The sequence below is a fragment of the Chlorocebus sabaeus genome, chromosome 20 (genome assembly GCF_047675955.1).
Source record: "Chlorocebus sabaeus isolate Y175 chromosome 20, mChlSab1.0.hap1, whole genome shotgun sequence".
Classification (NCBI taxonomy): domain Eukaryota; kingdom Metazoa; phylum Chordata; class Mammalia; order Primates; family Cercopithecidae; genus Chlorocebus; species Chlorocebus sabaeus.
Window position 1 is genome coordinate 16,835,401 of NC_132923.1, and position 22,423 is coordinate 16,857,823.

Consider the following 22,423-nt stretch of genomic DNA (forward strand, 5'->3'; position numbering starts at 1 on the left):
AATAGCTGGTGAGAACACAGAAGATCTATCTAATCTGAGGGTCCAAAAGGCTCAGTATCATGCCCGGTGTCACACAGTGAGTGCATAACAGAATGCGGACCTGAACCAACAGCCATAGGAGGCCAAGCCATGTGCTCTTCTCCCAGAGCATCATCAGAATGGGAGAGATTCTCGAAAATGTTCTTTGTAAACCATGAAAGCATTACTTTCTCATGTCCTACCATGAATTTATGCACCTGTTGGAAAAATCTAATAACAAAGACTGAGTAGCATTTTTCAAACAACATTGAGCTGGGAGCAAGGAAGCTGGCTTCTGATATCAGCTTCACTCACAACTGTCTGTGCAGTAAACTAGTCACAATGTTTCCCTAGGCCTCATTTTCCTCACCAGTAGAACAAAAGAGTAAGATTCGATAACTACTATGGTCCCTTCCAGACTTAAAGTTTCCAGACATAAAGGTCCTTTACAGACTTAAATCTGTAGTTTGAAGTTGAGTCATCTCTGGCACCTACAACCTAATCCTTCGCCATCTACACTGGAAAAGAAAATCTTGTTACTTTTTTCAAATAGCTTATTTTTCAGTAGGACTGTATTTCGGCAAATGGCTAGATTTGGAGTCAGAAGGACAAGTTTCAGTGTCCAGGTCCACTGCTGTCCAGCGTTGTGAACCTTCGAAGGTTTCTAATCTCTCTCAAGGTCGGGTTTCTTGAGTGTGTAATGGGGATGTCTGTCCTGTGCTGCTCACAAGGATATTTGATGACTTAAGGGAAAACCCTTTATTGTAACACATTCTGTTGATGTAAGCTATTTTGACATGATCACCCTTGTTCCGTGGGAGAAGCTCAAATAGTAGATCTCTGAGGAAACTCAAGCATGTTGAGGGAGTGGAGTTGGTGCTTTAGGAGGAAAATCTGTGTGTGGGCCTCAAGTCCCACTGCATGGGTCATAACCCATGCCTGACCCTGACAGAAAATCCTTCTAGAAGTAAAAGAGAAATAAAAGAAATCCACAATACCAAGGGATGAAAAGACAGCCATGAAAAAGTAACTTAAGGGGAGAGGAAGATGGGCTTATAACAGATTACAGGATATTGTCAGTTTTAATAACGGGATGTAAAGAAAAGATTCTGTTTGCACACAGGGAGAGGTTCTTTTCCTGGCTAGTCAGAGCACACCTTATGTACATTCTCAAGTCATCTCTCATATGATTCATTTTTTTCACTGTAGATAAGACTTTTATGGATGGATTATTTTTCTCAAATAATATTATTGCTTTATGATTAAAGTAAAGATTATTAATTTCTGAGGCAAGAAGATATAAAAGCTCTGGAAACTTTGACAGGGACCACTGGAGACACTGAAGAAGGCAGGGGCCCTCAGAGTCTTGGTTGCCAAACAGGTAATCCTCCTTGCGGTTGTTGATGGGGGGCTTTCTTTAAACATCTGTTTTCCTCTGTCAGCTATTAGCCAGGCCAGAAATGACAAATTGTATTTCTAGCGAGGCTTATCAGGCTTTCTGTTGCTGTGTTGTTTGATTTAAATTATTTACCTTCTTTTCTTCCTTCACTGTAAAGAGCAGGCTTTGGTGTCAAGCTGTTGGGTTAAATCTTGGCTCTGCAGTCTGGTAGCTCACTGCAACCTCTGCCTCCCAGGTTCAAGCGATTCTCCTGCCTCAGCCTCCTGAGTAGCTGCGATTACACCATCGCGCCCAACTAATTTTTGTATTTTTTAATAGAGACAGGGTTTTGCCATGTTAGCCAGGCTGGTCTCGAACTCCTGACCTCAGGTGATCCACCCGCCTCGGCCTCTCAAAGTGCTGGGATTTCAGCCATGAGCCGTACGCCCAGCCCAGTGCAGCTTACTTGTGAACATGACATGTAGGCATTCGATGAATGCCAGTTCACTTTATTTGAGAGTTAGATTGTATATTCAGATTTTTATGTGGATTCAATGAATTAACTCATTTTAATAATTATTTGGGAGGGAAATCCAGAACTCAGTTTCATACTTATATTAAAACAAAGCCCAGACAGATGAAAATAGAAGAGAACACTGATAAATAGTTTAACCTTATGGGACAGTAATGGGCAGTCTTTTGATATAAATTTTAAAAATATTTTTAAAAACATAAAAAATAATATTTTTGAAAATTTCAGAATAGCAAAAATTATGAGAGAAATACAAACTGAGAAAGATTATTAGTAACACGTGAAATGCAATAAGCATACAAAAAGGATCTCACAAATTGGAGAAAAAAACAATGAAATAGAAAAATGCGCAAAACTGTAAACTGAAAATTCACCAAATACAAAAAGCAAATCATTATATAAAAAGATGTTCAACTTCATTAGTAATTATAAAATATTTTAAATCACTAAGATTCTTTAATATACCAAAATTAACCAAAAATTTGACAAAATTAAGCATTCACTGGGAATTTAGGGAACCCATCCTTTTAGTGCCCTATTAATGAGGTAAATGGCACAGCCCATACATTTAACAAAGGGTATTAAAATGACAATGTGCATGTCGTGTGATGCCACGACCCTACATACGATAATTTATACTAAAGAAAAAATTAAAAATGCATGAAAGTTATGTGAGTGCAAGAAAATGTATTACAACCAATCTTTTTCTGAGAAACAAAACCAGGTTATAGGACGATATGATCCTATTTATATAAAATTATACACGAAAGATATCTGTAGGCTACTCACCAAATTATTTATCTCCTGGAGGTGGGGTTTACTTCTTATTTTCTAGTTTTGCATTGATTTTCTAATATCTCATGTGTTGTTTGCTAATGGGGAAAAGTTAAAGCCATGTTCCTTATTTTTAAAAATGATGTCAACTAAGCATAAAGGAAAGAGTGCTGATGGAGTCAGATCCGCTTGTAGCTGGTGTCCATGAACAAATGACTTCATACTTACTGACCTCAGGTTTTCTCATCTGTAAAATGTGGGTATTGGACACTGTGCTCACGTTTAATTTTAGCATTTAAAAATTCAATGTCGGAGCCACTCTATTGGATTTTCTTGACACAAAATGCCCATATCCGCCTTATCCGTGAGGAAGCTTGCTTTGGGCGCCCTCTACTGGCTCTCCTGAAGCTAACAGGGGCGAGTGCTCGGTGGTTTACAAATTGCCTCCATTCAGACTGTGAAACTGTTCAGCCTGCTATAGTTAGATCTCTGGCACCGGCCTAGGAGGTCTTGCAGGTAAGAACAAAATCTCTTAAAAGTTTCTAACCTGTACATCTAACTTGAGATTCCCTTCATTATAAAGTCTGGATTTAGCCAGGAAAATGTTGTATTATTTTCCTCCATATGTGAGTCGGCATCTAGATTCCTGGGTCTTTCTCATCTGTGCAAATGTGTTCAGATTTGCAGATCAAGGAGACCCCAGGAGTTTTAAAGAAGCGCTAGTAAGGTCTTGGAGATCCTTGCAGTAGCTACATCCTCAGGGGAGGAGGAAGATGGCTTCCAGAAGCATGCGGTTGCTCCTATTGCTGAACTGCCTGGCCAAAGTAGGAGTCATGGGTGGTGAGTATCCATCACTTAGCTGGAACCGACCCACAGCCAGTGTGGCTGTGTTGTTTGATTTAAATTATTTACCTTCTTTTCAGCCCACGTGGGACACCCTTCCATTCACCCACAAAAACATTTAGGAACTGCAGGAAATAGGTTTTTAAACATGGAGATGAAAAACAAAGACAAGTACTAAAAAATTCAAGGGCTGTAGAATCCAACAAAATCCAATTCCATATGATTATAACCCATACTTAAATCATCAGTTAAGTGTAAGTTATAACATTAATTTAGCAAGTTTTTTGTGAAGGGCAGAGATAATGTGTTTAAAACACCTGTTGCCTAGCAGATTGTCAATAAGTCATAGCCATAATCAGAATTCCTCAATGCTTATACACTGGTTTACCATTTGAGCATTATTAGGGATTCCAGTTTGCAAGGGATTTACAGTCGAGTTGGAGAGATGGCGCTTAAACATTTATAGATCACACATCAAGTGCAAAGTAACATGGCAACAAAGTGAGTAGCAATATTGTAGAATCCACCAATAGAGAAAGCAGGGGAGGAACACTGTACAAGTGAGCTAAGAAGAAATGTCACAGAATACCAGAAATGGAAGGAAATGAAATGTGATCTCGTCTGGTGTAATTTCTTTGTTCTATTTACAAGGAAAATGGATTCCAGAAAAGGGTAGAGATTTGCCCAACGTCACACAGTAAGACTAAGTGATGTTTGGGCTTCCAGTGCCTTTCACAGTCCCATGTGGCCTTGCTGGGTGTTGGGCATGTAAGAGTGAGTGAAGAATCCATGTTTGAGCATTGCCTCTGTTGAGAAGAGGGCTTCCAGAGGGGTCCAGTGCTGTCTGTTACTTAGCACTGCTACTGCTGGGGAATGCCCTCGGCCAATGGTAGGATGGTTTGGAAGGACATACGAAGAGAAGCAAGGTTCTTTGGGCATCGTCTTGGCCCCTATGGCTGCAGTTGGTGGTCCTAGTCATAGCTTATCCTTAATATGTCCTCCACGGCTCTTTGCCTTCAACCCTACACCCATTCGCTGAACTATCTCAGGCTTCTCAGGACCTGTGGAACTCAGCCATGTGAGAGAAACCATACAAGAGAGTGCAAGGCTCTAAGGGGCTGCTCTTGAGCCCCTCCTGCAGAGCTGTCTTCTGTGGCCATTTCTACATGGCCAGGTGGTTCCCTGCCACTCTTGTTCTGTGCTGACTTCAGGCCTCCTTATTGAAACTTGAAATTTGCCCAAGCTATATCCTGGGGAATGTGATGCAACCCTCTTCCCACCCCTGGGATCTCACTAACCTCTCTGGCTTCTCTCCTGAGGAGGAAATGCAGACACAACATTCACCACAGGTCCTTCAATTTCTCTTTTCTAGGTAGATCTCCCTCCCAGCTGTAGAAGGACATTCTACTTATTTTTACTATCTTGGGGGATCCTCCCTTATGACATATCCTAAATGTTCTTTGCACTGCCCTACTTAAGAGAAATAGAGGAGACTTAGAAATTAATCTTCTCTCTCAGTGAATATTAGACTCTTGTTGCTTCCACGGTGAGTTCTTCGTCCTGATACCTGCCCTTCACCTGAAGCAATTCATGGCATTGATTCAGTGAGCGGGGAGACATAGAGCAACATCATTTATGGACACTAAAAAACTTCATCTGCCTTATCTTTTCAAAACTATTACATAATAATGATGATGGGTGTTAATAGTTTCAGGTTTTAACTAGCTACTATTTATCGAACAATTCCTATACACTAAGCTCTGTGCTAATCACCGTACGTGAGTTATCTTAATTAATCCTCCCAACAACTGTGTGAAGAAGGCATATATTGTCGATCCCACTGTACAGACAAGAAAAGTAAAGCTAAAAGAGATTAAATCACGTTTCTAAGGTCACACATGTAATAAGTGATGGAGTAGAAAGAGTATTAGAGTAGTCTAGGCAAGACGCTGGAAGCTGAAACCTCTTGACAATGCATGTGTAGAGATGAGGGGCTCTAGCACCATGTGAGGTGGGGTCAAGGTTCTAAGGCCACCATGGAAACATCGACTTCTCTCCCAGTTTCCACTGCACTCCCCATCTGAATAACCTCAGTAGTTAACTCACCCCTGTGAGGAGGTTCCCTTCTCTGTACAATGGAAATGGTTATCCACACCTATCTCTCAGGGAGTCTCTGGTAATTAAACAAAATAATCTCAACGGATGTGCTTGACCCATATAGGATTTAAAGCATTCACTTGAGCATCATTACTAAGATGACTAAGACTTGGAGTCAGACTGTCTGTCTGGGGTCAAATCTTGCTTTTATCATTTATTTGCTGTAGGATCCTGGGACATGATGACTTCTTTCTGCCTTTGCTTCTTCATCTGGAACATAGGAATAATGACAAGGTTATTATGAAGATGATTAGAATATATGTAAATGGTCTGGACCTTTCTCGGATACATAGTAAATGCTCAATAAATGTGTGGAGTAAGGCCGTGTGCGGTGGCTCCTGCCTGTAATCCTAGAACTTTGAGGCACCAAGGCGGGTAGATCACTTGAGCCCAGAAGTTCGAGATCAGCCTGGGCAACGTGGTGAAACTCCGTCTCTACTAAAAAAAAAAGTACAAAAAACTAGCCTGGTATGGTGGTGCTCGCCTGTAGTCCCAGCTACTCGGGAGGCTGAGGTGGGAGGACCACCTGAGCCCGGGAAGTCGAGGCTGCAGTGAGCTGAGATGGCGCCGCTGCACTCTAGCCTGGGCGATGCGAGTGGGGTAGCAGAAGGCAGAGCCACAGCACAGCAGAGCGGCTGTTAGTTGCGTATCTAGGAGCTAAAATGTCTCCACCAGGGGGCTCACGGCCATAGCTGCAACATTGCAGAGTGTGGGGCAGAGGGGAGGGGAGAGAGATGAAGGGAGGAAGGAGGAGGGGGAGAAAAAGAATGAGAAGCAGGGAACAGACAGTCATAGGCAAGGAGGGACACACATAGGCAGAGAGACAAAAGAGACAGAAAGTACAAAGACAGGGAGAGAACGGAGAGATGCATAGAAAGTCAAAGACGGGCCGGGCGCGGTGGCTCAAGCCTGTGATCCGAGCACTTTGGGAGGCCGAGACGGGCGGATCACGAGGTCAGGAGATCGAAACCATCCTGGCTAATACGGTGAAACCCCGTCTCTACTAAAAAATACAAAAAACTAGCCGGGCGAGGTGGCGGGTGCCTGTAGTCCCAGCTGCTCAGGAGGCTGAGGTAGGAGAATGGCGTGAACCCGGGAGGCGGAACTTGCAGTGAGCTGAGATCGGGCCACTGCACTCCAGCCTGGGCGACAGAGCGAGACTCCGTCTCAAAAAAAAAAAAAAAAAAAAAAAAAAAAAAAAAAAGAAAAGAAAGTCAAAGACAGAGATGCACAAACAGAGAAAATTGAACACAGAGAGATGGTTAGACAGAGAGCAACACTCAGAGAAACACAAAGAGAGTCAGAGAAAGGAGAGAAAGAGAAGAGAGTCGTGATTGTCTGGGCTCCAGTATGCTCTTGGGTCTTCTTCACTCTGACCACTCTGTCCCTCCGAGTCCTCTGCGTGTGTCCCTAGGCCCTCTGCTTTCACCGCTTGGATCCAGGGGAAACAAGGACCATGGTGGTAGAGGGTCTGTGCTAATATGTTTGCTCACAGAATGCCAAGGAGAGTTGCTTCAGAGGGCACAAGACCAAACCAGGAGCCCCAGGTGTGATGCCAGGGGTCTTTGTCCTGGGGCCAAAGATCAGAGATTTGGGTTCCTCTTTGCCACCTCTTTCAGAACAGTCTCACCGATATTACAATGGAAGGTATGTTTTCACAGCTGTCCCTTTCTGAAATTCAAGCCCATGTCATGTCTGCCCTCTGGTGATCAATGGCCAGCCCTCTCTTAAGAAGATCAATTTTTCCTTGAAGTGTAAGGATTTCTTTTCCTCCTGCCAAAATAATCAAGGCGGCCCAGTTAATTATTTCTGTTGCTAAGTTTTGAATTTCTCATTTTTATAAAGGTTGGGAGGGCTGGTGGCAGTAACATAGATTTTTAAGTCATAGAGAACTGGATCTGCAAAGCAGCTGTCCTATCTTTCTGTGTGACCTTGGGCAGATGACCACCCTGAGCCTGTTTCCTCACCTCCTCAAGCAATCTTGATAAAAATACAATACGGATAAAACACTTAACATGGTGCCTGGCACCAAGAAGCACCTCGCAGGGTGAGGGGCAGAAAGGGGAGGGGAGAGAGATAGAAAAGTGAACAAGAAGGAGCGGGAGAAAAAAGAATGAGAGCAGAAAACAGACAGTCATAGACAAGGAGGGACACACAAAGACACAGAGACAAAAGAGACAGAGATGGAGAGTACAAAGACAGGGAGAGAACAGAGAGATAGAAAGTCAAGCACCTTATCTACAAAAGCTGGTGACAGTGGTACTAGTAGTAACAGCAATGGCATAAAGGCTGCGTTTTATTTATCATAAAATTATGTTCATATTTCTGAATGTAGTAGAAGATGAAGCATTTAAATACATGAATATCTTTGCTGTTTGTTTGTAGTATATTTGACATACTCACTGAAACCTTTCCTGCCTTGCCTTAGCTAGGTTGGTCATTATTCATTATTCACAGATACCAGGAATAGCACATACAAAGGATCTAAAGCTACACTGAGCATTCACGTTCCAAGACGGAGCTGGGACTGTGGCATAGAAGCGTGTGGCTGGATAGGCGCATACAGCCAGGTTACAAAATCTCTTACATGCTAGATGAACAGAGAGCTCCTCTGAAAGCAATGGGGAGCCCTGGGAGATGTACAGGCAGGGGCTGAAATAAAACAGAAGAGTGGGGCAAATAGGAGACAGTAGTATCATTTGAATGAGGAGAGAAAACATACTGTTACGACAGCTGCAGTCTGTGGACGTCTCTTATGGAAGGAAACACTTTTGTACCCATCATGGTGTCAGAAGGTAGCCACATGGTCACAAAGCCTACACTTGCTAGCTTGACATCCCCTTGATCACCTGGTGCCTCTGTACATCCAGCCACCTCCCCCTCTTTATAAACCTTCAGATTCAGCGACATTGCCCATTCACCAGTTGACTAGCAGAAAAATCATGTGCCTCCCTGAATCATGGATTCCTTTGCTTCTAGGCCCTGGCTCTTTCCTATTTCTGCCACGGTTGCCTGACGGACGCCCTGTCTCTTAAGCACTTAAGGCAGACTTAAGTGCTTGCTGTTTCTATGCATGCCCTCACATTCCTGCTTTCTTTGCCTAAAATGTTCCCTCCCTTGACACATAGCCCACCTATGCTCAAGTTCCAGTCAAGTTGCCATGTAACCCGTCCCTTGTCTCCCAGGCCAAAGTGACTTCTCCCTCCTTGGAATGCCCCAAACTACCAATTTATGTCCCTCGTCCACTCTTGTGATGCCTTAAATCATAGTTGTTTGACCTTCACTACTAATACAAGATTCCGTCAGTTGCTGAGAATCTATTCCAGTTATATGTGTCTATCTAGTCCAATTATGTACGTGTGTCTATTCCAATTATGCATTCCAGAACTGGGGAGATAACCACAGCATGGGTTCAGGGGACCCATTGAACTCGCTGGACCCACTGTGAGGCAGATCAAGCTAAAACTACATTGATCACCTGACTTCCATAACCCCTACTCTGACTGGTGGACCGCAGTGACATTTTCTTGGAATTAGTGTCAGTTCAGAGGCAGTGTCCAGTAATTGCAGAAACACAGTCACACTGGTAAAAGGCCTTAGGTCCCTTTGGGAAAAGCCAGAAGAAGGGTAAACTGTATACATTTTTGACAGTGTAGCAGGAATCTTCATGAAGGGACTCTCTTCATTCAAGGGGTTCCTGATTGCAAACTGTATCAAGTCTGGGAATTGATTATTTTTGCTATCATAACATACAATTGCCTCTTGTTTATGTGCAGATATCATCAGGAGACCCAGCTGTGCTCCTGGATGGTTTTACCACAAGCCCAATTGCTATGGTTACTTCAGGAAGCTGAGGAACTGGTCTGATGCTGAGGTAAGAAATTTGCCGCCTGCTTGGCCCGGGCTTTCTAGAGCAAAGGACCAGCCAGAGCCCCAGATCTCATTTGATTCAGGATCAAGTGTCCTTCCTGGGCACTATGAAGAGAAGCCCCTTTGGCTGGTGAAATGGAGAGAAGAGGGTTGTGTGTTCAACTCTTTCAATTCTGTAAGCATTGCTGAAGCAGGTCCTGTATGCCAGACCCTAGATGGGCTACAAGCACATACGGATACATAGGAAATAGCCCCTACCCTCAGCAAGCTCACTGTCAGTAAAGGAGACAGAAATACATCAATCAAAGGAGGAAGAGAAGATGAGGAATTCACAGAAAGGATAATGGAGTTCCTGTAAGAGATTTACCAGAGAGAGGTGTGTAGACACGCCTGGAGCAGACACCTTGGAGCCGCCGACAGAAGGTGAAGCAGTCCAAGAAAATGTGGGAACTTTTCCACTGCTCTACACAGTCCACAAACGTGTCCATTTTATTTCATTGAAGCTTTGTCTGAGAGATCACCAAATAGACAGTCGAAGTAAGTTATCTCAGCCACGTGTGGGGAGTCAATGCTGCCGAATTGTGATTAACTGGGGGAGTCATATAGGTACATTTGGCATGATCTGGGCCCATGTGGTCTTAGAATCCCTGTATTAAACTAGACAATGAAAAACAGAAAACAAACAAACAAACAAAAACAAGAATGAAGCACCTACCACACGCCAGCTACTGAGGCTATGAACGTATTCTCTGGCCTTAGAAAGCCCAGGATTAATGCAGGATTGCGACAGTGAAACAGAACCTTTCAATGCAGCATGAGTATAAATGACTTGCCCAAGTTTACACTGAGAATAACTGATGCAGCAACCCCAGCAAAGTCTGAGCTGAGTCCTGAATAATTGTATAAAAAGGGGAGAGAAACAGAGTGAAGAAAGGGCTTCCCAGACTCTGTTCCTGGAAAGAAAATGAGCTCGTGGAGAGGAATAGCCTTTCTCTGTGAAAACAAAGAGAACAAAGAGGAAGATGTCTGGGAACCATGGAGTAATAGAGACCTGAGTTTACATCACTACGCTGCAATTCACTAGGTACCTCCCTTTACCTGTTTCCCTACTGGAAAGTGGGATAATACTTTTTACTTCATGGACTTGTCAGGAGGATTCATTAAAACAACTTGCATAAAGCCTATGGCACATGGTAGACGCCAATTCAGGGTCTCAAGAAAGAACAGCCCACAGGATTGACACTGAACCTTAACAAAGTTAACAGGGCCAGGATGCAGAGGGGGTGCTGGGACGGTGAGGCCAAAGGGGACCCCTCAAACCCAACAAGGGCTGTGCGGCTCCCTGATTCCTCACCAGTGTTGCTACTGCCCTTGGCTCTTGAGACCCCTGGAAGCTGATGGAGGCAACATGAGAAGCACATGGACATGCGACCTTGAGCTTGAGAGGCAGAGGCCTGAGTTCTAGTTACAGCTCCAGCAGTACCAGTTGTGTGGACTGGGAGGGAGGCTATCACGTTCATACTGCAAGCCTGTTTCCCCTTCTGACACAGGATCTTTTGTGGCTGGTACCCAGTGGGCACTCAATAAATGCTGTCTGGTCATCTGGCTGGCATGCCTCATGGGCCTGAGAATTAAATAGAATTACAGCGATAGAAGCATGCTGGTATTGTAAGTGGTTTGTAAGTGTGAGGACTGAATTATTATTAAATAGTAATCACATCTAATCTTGGGTAAATTAGTAAAAGCAAGAATGGGAGCAGTAAAAACCTAAGCAACCCAAACTAAAATTTTATTGAATTAATTCAATTTCTTGTCATGTAACACAACCTCAGAAGAGAATAAAATAAAGTTTACATACACACGCCCATATATATAAACATTTGCCTTGTTTAATTGAACAACAGGTTTCTGGTTACAGAACAAGAATTTGTCATGTCATGTGTTTCATACAATCCTTAAAACAGTGAGTGATTACCATTTATTCACCCACAAGAAAAATTCAGATTGTATGGCCTTGGATGTGAAAGAAGACAGCACTTTTGCAAAGGACCTCAGAAGGAAAACTTTGGGATCGATATGCAGACATACAGGAGTAAAACGGATTTGGGATTAGAGTTGAAAGTTTTAAAAGTTGCAACAAAGCGGATAGTTACATATCTGCCTCTAGTGCCCAGGAAACCCCGAAATCCAACCAGATTTGGTGGCATGGTTACTGTTGAGGAAAGGCAAAGGGGTGGGCACATTCACCTTCAATCGGCAGGGATTCTCCACCAGCACGGGGAGCCGTCTCCTCTCCTCTGGAGGATCACCTCACATGTTTAGACAGTTGATCCACGCCCATTCACTAGCAGGTCAAAATGAGTTACAGACCACTGCTTACAATTTACAATGTGTTATTCTTATGTAACATAGGCTAATAATAATTTATTTTATTTTATTTTATTTATTTATTTTTTTGAGACGGAGTCTCACTGTGTCTCCCAGACTGGAGTGCAGTGGCGCGATCTCAGCTCACTGCAAGTTCCGCGATCTCAGCTCACTGCAAGTTCCGCCTCCCAGGTTCACGTCATTCTCCTGCCTCAGCCTCCCGAGTAGCTGGGACTACGGGCGCCTGCCACCACGCCCGGCTAATTTTTTTATATTTTTAGTAGAGATGGAGTTTCACCATGTTAGCCAGGATGATCTCGATCTCCTGACCTCTTGATCCACCTGCCTCGGCCTCCCAAAGTGCTGGGATTACAGGCGTGAGCCACCACGCCCAGCTGGCTAATAATAATTTAAAATAAACACAATGTAGGCTTAGGAATTAGGGAGAGCTGGGCTCTCTTCCTGTGTCCAGTTGCCCTTTCCTGATCCTCTGTCTCCCCATCCGTAAACTAAAGGTGGGCCCCATCTCTTTGGGCTGCTGTTAGGACTGAATGGTGGAGTGCCCAGTGTATTGGAGGTGTCCCGCGAAGAGCACTGCTGTAACGTCTGCTCTCTGATGCACATTGTGTTCACATTCTGACACTTCTGAACTCAGGTGTGTGCTACAAACACGCTGCGTCACAGTGTATCATAGATTCATCGACAGTGATTTTATTTTCTTTCTTCATGGGACATAAAATAATGCCACATTTTACAATCAGCAGTTTCTTAGATCTGTTGAAATGCAGTATTATAACACAATAGGTCTCATGACAGGTCCTAGGTAGCAGTAATTATTTTACAGATGAAGAAACTGAGCCTCAGAGAGGAGAAGTGACTTGTCAAGGTCACATATGCCCCTGAGAGGCAAGACCAGGATCCCGGGCACGTTCTTAGACCCCCCAATCTCTCGCCCTGGCCTTGCACTGCCTCTTTCTCGAGACCGAATGCTGCGGTAATTGTGCTCTCTCCCAGGCTGGCAGGAAGCCTTCTGTGGGGTTTAGAGCACTCTGTGTGGAGGAAGTGGGGGCTGTGTGAGTCCCTCCTGCTTGGCACACTAGCGTTCTGAGGAGAGGGCTGTGCTTTAAACATGCAGGCGTCATTAACAGGACCTCTCCTTGTACGTAGCTCGAGTGTCAGTCTTACGAAAACGGAGCCCACCTGGCGTCTATCCTGAATGTAAAGGAAGCCAGCACCATAGCAGAGTACATAAGTGGCTATCAGAGAAGCCAGCCCGTATGGATTGGCCTGCACGACCCACAGAAGGTAACCTCAGACTTGGCCACAAAGGCCCTCTTGGGAAAGCCAGGCTGGCATCCTCTTTTTTGAGGAATGGCCTCCTGGCCTGTAACAGGCACACAGCGGGTGGATCTTCTCCAGATGCGCCTCCAGCTGACAGAGACCAAGGCCTCAAGGTCAGGGACCCAGTTCTGGCCCTCAGTGGAGGATATGATTTAAATGTATAGACCTTTGTCTAATTAAGGCCCTCCTGAAAGGCAGAACACAAAATTACCAGCTTTCTAAAGCCTTAACAAGTTCGTGTGTGTGTGTGTGTGTGTGTGTGTGTGCACACGGGCCTATTATGAGACAGATCAATCAAATCTCCATTGGATCTTGAGTTAAAGTTGAAAACTTTCAGCTAGCCTTTTTTTTTTTTTTTTGGTGCTCTAATTTTCTTTATGTTATCCTTGATGCTTTTCGCTGTAACTTCCTGTTCTTTTCATCAATACCTTATTGTAAGAAACGACATGAGCAGCCTTTGTAAGGAACAGCTGTTGTTGAGGTCTAGGTGTGGGGTCTTCAGTTGACAGATTCTTGGTGGGGCTTCTTTAGTTGACTCAAACAAACACAGGGAACATAAAGCAGGAACCCCCATACTTCCTGCTTAATAAAACTGCTGAAGATACCACACATTCATCACCCTCTTTCATGAATATGTATGTGTTCATCCCTTAGTATTTGTCTATCAATATCTTATGGCTTTTTCTCTTTTTGAATATTATGTTACAGAAAAACTAATAATCCTTTACTGTAGTTGTTACAAATATTTTATACAATTATTTCGTTTTTAATGTCATTTATTTGACTATCAGAAATTTTGCATTTTTATGTATTCACATTGCTATCAGTCAGAACCCTGTCATTCAGATGGAATAAATACTTACATCTATTTCTATTTCTTGCAGTAGCATTGGTAATGTTTTCCTACTAGTGGTTGAGTGGAATGACTTTCTCTTTTTCCTTCTTTAAGCATTTCTGCACTTTCCCAACGTTTGCAATGAAAACATGTTTTAAAGGGGACTGAAGGGACTTCTTTGGCTGTGGCAGGCAGGTTGCTGAGCCGTACGCCTCTCCATCTCCTGTTGTTGCAGAGGCAGCGGTGGCAGTGGATTGATGGGGCCATGTATCTGTACAGATCCTGGTCCGGCAAGTCCGTGGGTGGGAACAAGCACTGTACTGAGATGAGCTCCAATAACAGTAAGTTCTAATGCACCGCCCCTCACCACTTCTCAATGCGCAGACCCTTCCCTTTACTTAGTAAGAGCAAAAATAGACACAGGGGACTCCTGCCCTCCCAATTCCACACTAACAACTCTTTTCTCCAGCAAGGCAGTGGCCTTGCCACAGACATCGATTACCAACCTTCAGTCCTTTGTGATCACTTTACAGTCTTTGTCATATCAATGTTCCAGCTGTTGTTATTTACTCAATATTTTCTTTAAATCCATTCAATTTTTTCTGAAATATACTTATTTTAAAATCACATTCTTTACCATGAGGGGGATATATATCCTGTTTGGGAAAACCCAGACCACAGGGAGTAAATATATGCGGTGAAAACAGATACATCTCTTCTGACTTCTTTAAAATGAGGGTTTGCCATGAGCCCTGGAAAGCCGGTCTTTGCCTGAGTTCTTCCTTCCTGTTTCCCTGAATCCTGTCCCCAGAATGCAGTGGCCTGAAGCTCAGTGCAGGCTGCACACACTTGCATGAGCCTCCTCCTTTCCCTGGCCTGCTTTCATTCTTTGTCTTTCTGCTCATGAGTTAGACTTTTCAGCATTCATCCTGGTGACACCTTGGGCTGGGTACCTCTTGGTTGTGGGGGCTATCCTGTACTTTGCAGGAGGTTGAGCAGCATCCCTGGTCTCTAATCGGTGGGTGCCAGTAGCACTCCTCCTCCCAGGTCGTGAAAAATATCTCCAGGAATGACCAAGTGTTTTCTGCGGAGGGCAAATTCACCCCCTGGTGAGAACCATGACGAATAAGCGGTGTAGAAAACTTCAGCTGTACAAGATCACAGGATATTAAAGAATCCTCAATGCCAAAGGTCATATACTTGAGAATATCCCAGTGGGTCTAATAGGCCATCATAGTGAAACCAGGACCCCCTGCCAGCCAAGAAGTCAGCCTGGGGCAGGCCTGGGCTGAGGTCTCAGCTATTGGGCTGGGGAAAGGAGGGACTTGGCCACCCCCAGCAGGACATGGGGGAAGTTTAATGTTGTCTGAGGAATAAACTAATAAGAAGGAAAAAGAGAGTGAGAAAACTTTCTAACAGCACGAGGCGAAGGGCAGACACTAGGAGACATACTCTGAGGAAAACCCTCTGAGACAAACAGCCAGAGAGGGGATGTTCACAGACCGGTGAGAGCACAGCTGCTGCTGTTCAAGGCAGAAGTCGGCTCAGATGGAAAGAAGACAACCAAAACCAATAGGCAGAGGCTACCAACAAGTCGATTTTTATTCTAATCAAAGAAAACAATGTTGAACAGTTAGCGCTGCTCAAACACATAACGAGCTACCCCAGGAAGCAGTGAGAAACTTTATAGCCAGAGTTAACCAAGCAAAAGGTGGACGTTGTAGTTTTTATTGCAGTTGACGCATTAAAAGTGTTAGAAGCGAGGCTCCATGGCACCAAAGAATCAAATGAGGAACAACTGTAAAAATACCAATATCAGGGATTCGCTTTTCAGACCTGCAACATCAGACTCTCTGGGGCTGGAGGCCAGACCTGGTTTGGGAGCAGTAGACCAGATGCCTCCCCAAGTCCCTCACATTCCCCAGATTCTGACATTCCCATTGGACAAAGTTCTCAAACAAAAGTCCTTTCCCTGTGAGTCGGTGATCACATCAGCAAACTTCAGTAGCGAAGTTGCCTCTGTTGTGTGGATGGGAACCAGAAGACTGAAGCTCTCTGGGAACAGCACGTCTTTGGGTTCCTTTCCTTTCCCACGGTTACTCACCCAGCTCGTGGCTGTCAGAACACTGGCTCTCAAGGCAGAAGAGCACAAGGAATGAAGCAAGGATTTGAGAAGAACTGGTGGAAGGTAGAGTTTAAAAGCACATCCCCCTCAGCCACATCAGTACAATGGAGTTTGCTCCCCACTCTGTTTCTAATTTTTTTTAATTCAAAATGGATATAATATTAATGCCCCAATACACAGCCACACACACATTCTTGTTGTCTCTCTGTGATAGAGCCATTCCTTTTTTATATCTCTTTAGAAAGAATTTCAGAGCATTGTACTTGGTGTGTTTCTCTCTCACCCTTTCTGACCCTCCCCTTTACATCAGAATGTGTTTTGTGACTCCGGAAAATTGCAGCTTGCAGTGTTTCCTGATGTTTTGCTGGTCCACTTTGAGACATTTAATTATGATAAGTGGGATTTTGCAGTTTGAAAAGAAATTTCATATTCAGTATACATTGAGGTCAAGAGCATGGGTTCTGCATTCTGAATGCCCAGGGTAGAATCCCAGCTCCTCCTAACTGAGCTGTGTGACCCTGTGCAGCTCTCTTACTTCTCTGTGCCTCAAATGCCTCTTTATAAAAAGGAGGAAATAATCGTCCTAATCATGTGAATACATGTGGCATGTTTATCATGTGCAAGCTAGGCTCATGGCTCCGCGGCCTGGAGGAGAGGGAAAGTAAGGTCTCTCACTCACCCTTCCCTGCACTCCGCCTCTGGGGAGGCGGGAAAAGTAGAGCTCTCTAGCTTAGTGCTCGTGGTGAGCTGTGCTGTGCTTGATTGTTTGAAGTTGCTGTACTAGCTTATCCACAGGCTCAATGGGCAGCAACCTCAAAAGGACCGGCTGATGAGTCAGTCTCAAGAGTGGCCCATGGCCTTGTGCCGTATTCTCTTTGCTCCACACTGTGAAAGTACCCACAAGCTTGCAGGGCCCATTTCATTTACACTCTGTGGCCCCTGCGCTGAGCACTATGGATGCAGGCATGGGCAGGCCTCATCCTCTGTGGCTCCTGAGAACTAGGAGTGGGAGGGGCACACCTCACCTCCTTCTCTCCCCAGAGCTCTCACCCACCCCACACACACTGGGAACAGGGTCAGATCTGCAGGTCAGGGCCCAAGAAGACACCTAGCCAGGGAACAACTCCTCGCTCTGCTGCAGGCACCCATGGATGACAAGTGATGCTGTGGAGCTTGACTTCTGGGAGGGAAATAGCTGGATCTCGCCTCGAAAATACTTCAGTCCTTCAAAGGGCCACCTCCGCCTTGGACTCAGTCCTTTTTCATAAGCAGATGGCCTGTTGGGATGTGAATGGCTTTAGCAGCTTTCAGTTCTTTTAACTTTGAACAGGAGCTTCTTAGAGCCTAGGAAACGCCACCCTCAGATCCTCACTGCGTCCTGCTTCAACACAAGAGCCCCTCGTTCTCAGTTGATTCATGTCAACCCCTGCCTTTCCTCAAAAGCAGTGCTGGAGTGGAGCTTTTCCCATGGTGTGTGACATTTAAAGTGTTTTTCTTTCATTGGGAAAGTTAGTATCTGTCTTAAGGTTCTCCAGGGAAACAGAAGTAGTTGGATGTATATATAGAGAGACAAAGATTTACTTTGAGGAATTTGCTCACGCAGTTGTGGGGGCTGTCAAATCTGAAAACCACAGGGCAGGCCAGCAGGCTGGAAATTCTTTTTTTTTTTTTTTTTTTTTTTTTTTAGACAGAGTCTCCCTCTGTCGCCCAGGCTGGAGTGCGGTGGCCGGATCTCAGCTCACTCCAAGCTCCACCTCCCGGGTTTACACCATTCTCCTGCCTCAGCCTCCCAAGTAGCTGGGACTACAGGCACCCGCCACCACGCCTGGCTAGTTTTTTTTTTGTATTTTTTTTAGTAGAGACGGGGTTTCAGTTTCACCATATTAGCCAGGATGGTCTCGATCTCCTGACCTCGTGATCCGCCCGTCTCAGCCTCCCAAAGTGCTGGGATTACAGGCTTGAGCCACCGCGCCCTGCAGGCTGAAAATTCTTGCAGGAGTTAATGTTGTGGTCTTGAATCCAAAGACAGTCTGGAGGCAGAATTTCTTCTCTTTGGGAGACCAGTCTTTTCTCTTAAGGCCTTCAATTGATTGGAGGAGGCCCACCCACATAATGGAAGGTCATCTGCTTTACTCAGAGACTACTGATATTTAAACATTAATCACATCTAAAAAAATCTTCATAGCAATCAAACAACTGTACACCATAGCCTAGCCAAGTTGACACATAAAGTCAACTGTCATATTGCCTTATCTATAACTCCAAGAAAAACACCTGGATAACTCTGGCAAGCTCAGTACAGGACTGAATGGATTTAAATGTCTGTTTATTTTCTTACAGACTTTTTAACTTGGAGCAGCAATGAATGCAACAAGCGCCAACACTTCCTGTGCAAGTACCGACCATAGAGCAAGAATCAAGATTCTGTTAACTCCTGCACAGCCCCGTGCTCTTCCTTTCTGTTTTCTGCTAGCCTGGCTAAATCTGCTCATTATTTCAGAGGGGAAACCTAGCAAACTAAGAGCGATAAGGCCCCTACTGCACTGGCTTTTTTAGGCTTAGAAACAGAAACTTTAGCATTGGCACAGTAGTGGCTTCTAGCTCTAAATGTTTGCCCCGCCATCCCTTTCCACAGTATCCTTCTTCCCTCCTCCCCTCTCTCTGGCTGTCTTGAGCAGTCTAGAAGAGTGCATCTCCAGCCAATTGAAACAGCTGGGTCTTTGGCCATAAGAAGTAAAGATTTGAAGACAGAAGAAGAAACTCAGGAGTAAGCTTCTAGCCGCCTTCAACTTCTACACCCCTCTGCCCTCTCTCCATTGCCTATACCCCACCCCAGCCACTCAACTCCTGCTTTTTTTTTCCTTTGGCCATGGGAAGGTTTACCAGTAGAATCCTTGCTAGGCTGATGTGGGCCGTACATTCCTTTAATAAAACATTGTGTACATAAGAGGTTGCTGTGTTCCAGTTCAGTAGTGGTGAAAGTGGAAAAGTGAAATAAGACCAAGAAATACACCCAAGTGCTTCTTTGTCTCCTTCATCTGAGTCTCTGCCTCCTCCACCCCAGCAACAGCACTGGTTCAAGGAGAGGAGAGATGCAGGTGACCTGCCTGCCAACTTCTGAGCAGGGTTGGGCAAGTGGGTGCTATTTAATTGTGAGTGCTTCTCAGCTTATGAGGGGGATGACAGTCACAGCAGGTATGGTGGAGCTGACCTGGACCCTGGACGCTCATCTCCCCCACTGCCACTGACAACCTGTGTGGCCTTGTGTGACTCTCTTTGCCCTGTGAGGTTTGGAATGGCTTACGGGGTGGTTACTTCAATAATGAGGAGGTGATTTTGCCTGCAAACAGATGCATGACTCCCTAGGTCACGAATCTGCATGGTCATGTAAAAAGAAGCAAATATGGACTCAATGATTATAGCGTATGGCTGCGGTATGATCACATTCGCATTCCTTAGAGGAAAATGCCACCAGACAGGAGAGGCCATGTGGGTTGTCCGTGCAGTTCAGGCTGTGTGGATCGCCACTTGCTTTATCCATGATGTGCTGCCAACCGGCAAACACACCGAGACTTATTCCCTAGTCTGAGAACACTCCCCTCTTATAGTAGCAGGCTAAGACCAACTATTGAGTGCTGGCTGAAAGAAGAGTAAAAAGAAAGGGGAAATGGAAGACACGGAGCCTCGGCCCTAACCAGTTCTCCTTCTACTCTCCCTTCCTTTCTTATTCCTTCATCCACCATGCCCTTGTCATTCTTTTGGTTGTCAAAGAGAAAAACACCAGAAAGAATGTATTGCTCCTCTCAAGTATAAAAAGGCTGGATAACCCAAAAGATAACTCTCCTAATAGTGATATTTCAGAGAAGGTGACAGGCAAATGGAAAAGGCTCATTCTTTCAAAGCATATAGTTATGTTCAGCAAAACTGCAACCACCAACTCCCAAGGGGGTTCTGGGCAAGTCACTGTCAGAGAAACAAACAAAAGTATCAGACTGCTTGATAGAGATAAAAGATAAATTGGGAATACCAGACCATTGAGAACAACAGTAGAACCCTGTTGGAACAAGTGCCAGATTCTGCAGTATTACCTGTAAGAACCGAAAAACAAAGGAAACATGGCTGAGAATATTTCAGAAAGGTGGAAGCTCTCAGTTTTTTCTGACTATGGCACATATGAAAGTTAAAAAAAACACACACCTTAGCCCACCTCCCTCTCCTAATTTATTTGCTTTTTCAAGAGGAAAAATTCCTCATGATAGCAAAGAAGTAGAGATGAACAGAATAAAAATCCAAAAAATTACAGATAGCAAATCTACTAAGACAAAATAAAGTCAAGTCATTCTATAAATATTTACAATATATAAAAATATTTACAATATATTTAAAAATAGTTCCAATTAAAGAGCATCACCAACTTAAGATCATCTTGGCGATATAATAATAACAAGGCTCCCTCCCTGAAATTGCTGAAATGCTGACAGTCTGCACGTGCACATATGCTGGGAAAGGCATGGATAAGAAGTCACCCATCTTATTGGAAGGTTGGGATAGTACGGAGTTAATTCTAGAACTGTCATGATTTTCATTAATAATCCTCAATAATTCACTGAGTGGATATATCATTCAACCCATCTTTATTTAATGCATACTGTGTTCCAAGAACTCATTTTAGAAGCTGAGAATCCATCAGTGAACAAAACAGATAAAATTCCTCGCAATCATCCACTCCCCATCCCTTTCAGCAGGGATGGGGAGTGGATGTAGACAAACAACAAACTAAATAAGTAAAGGACAGAGTATGGATGATGACAAGAGCTGTGGTGAAAACATAAAGCCAGGAAGGGGCACAGTGAGCAGGGATGTGTTGGAGTGTGTATGGAATAGGTGCTATGCTTCCCCTGCTCCTTTGGTCACAACTGACAGCCAGACTGTTTCAGCATAAAAAAAAATGTATGGGTTTATGTCACTCCACAGTCCGTAAGTATATTTGAGCTTCAGGTATAACTTGACCAACAGCTCAACAAAGTTACCAGTTGGGAGTTTTCTCTATTTTGCGGCCATTTTTGCTGGGGATTAGCTTCATTATCTGGCCCCATCTAGTGCAAAGTGGCTGAAGCAGGTCCAGCCTCACCTCTACCAGGAAAGAGATCCACAGCCCTTAAACAGGAGCCTCCAAATGAAGCCTCATTGGTCAGGAAAGGCCCTACATGAGTTATGTGCTCATTCTCCAACCAATTAAGGTAGCGAGGAGGTTGGAATGTGATGATTAACTTAGCGAAGTCATCACCTGTTACTCCTCTAGAGCCCACGAGTTTACGCAGCTTTGCCTGAAAGGCAGGACCACTTCTCACCCATATGGTGCCTTTGTAGAAATCGATTTTTTTAAAAAAGATGCCCCTTCTTTGTAAGAAGACATAGCCCCATGGACTCTCAGAATCAAGACAGGCTGGAATTTAGCCCCTTCTTGCTCTCTTAGTTGTGTACTTTTGTGCAGTGCACAAACTAGACAATCCTATTCTGTGGCCTATTCTGTGGCCTGCTGTACAAGGAAGGGGAGTAGGACAGTGTAGTTCTCAATGCAGGGGACCAAGGACCATGCTTTGGGAAATTTTATCCTAAGGCCTTACTGCAAGAATTTAGAACCAGGAGTCTCAACTGAGACTGGAGAAGCATCTGATGTGAGAAATAAAATTCAGGTAAGTATTGTTTCCTGAGATGTGCCTATTTATATGACTCTAGCCATGGCTAATGGCAGTTTATTATGATGGGAAGAGCAAAGGGTTAAGAGTTAAGCCACACTAGAACTGGCTGACTCTGCCTCAAACTGGCTGTGTGACATTGTGCCTACAGTGTCTGAGCCTTTGTTTTCTTTTCTCCAGGATTTGAGGATTAATTTAATTAAGATATGTGATGCATTTGGAATGGGGCCTGCCATAAATGCTTAGCAAATGTTATTGTCACCATTTTAAATCTTTGTGGTCTTGAATATATGTCTCTCTTCCAAACCACAGTTTGTTTATTTATAAAATGAGGGCCTTAAACTAAATCCCAATGCTTATAGGGTTTCCTTAGATGTGAATAAGTGAAGTGGTCTCTTGTAGGGCAATTTGAACTGGGAAATGAGAATGCAAATCAATTTCTTTCAACCATGTGAGAGCCAAACAAAGCAGGTCTATTGACCTT

The 22,423-nt window shown here is 44.2% G+C and overlaps 1 protein-coding gene across 1 annotated transcript; it reads left to right on the forward strand.

Moving 5' to 3' along the window:
• The first annotated feature begins 1,347 nt into the window (after window positions 1-1,347).
• REG4 (regenerating family member 4) lies at window positions 1,348-19,283 on the forward strand. Its single transcript, XM_007977357.3, has 6 exons — window positions 1,348-1,399; window positions 3,382-3,542; window positions 9,479-9,576; window positions 13,107-13,244; window positions 14,351-14,456; window positions 18,581-19,283. The coding sequence occupies exons 2-6, from the start codon at window positions 3,476-3,478 to the stop codon at window positions 18,646-18,648; spliced, it is 477 nt and encodes a 158-aa protein (XP_007975548.3). The 5' UTR covers window positions 1,348-1,399; window positions 3,382-3,475; the 3' UTR covers window positions 18,649-19,283.
• The last annotated feature ends 3,140 nt before the right edge of the window (window positions 19,284-22,423 follow it).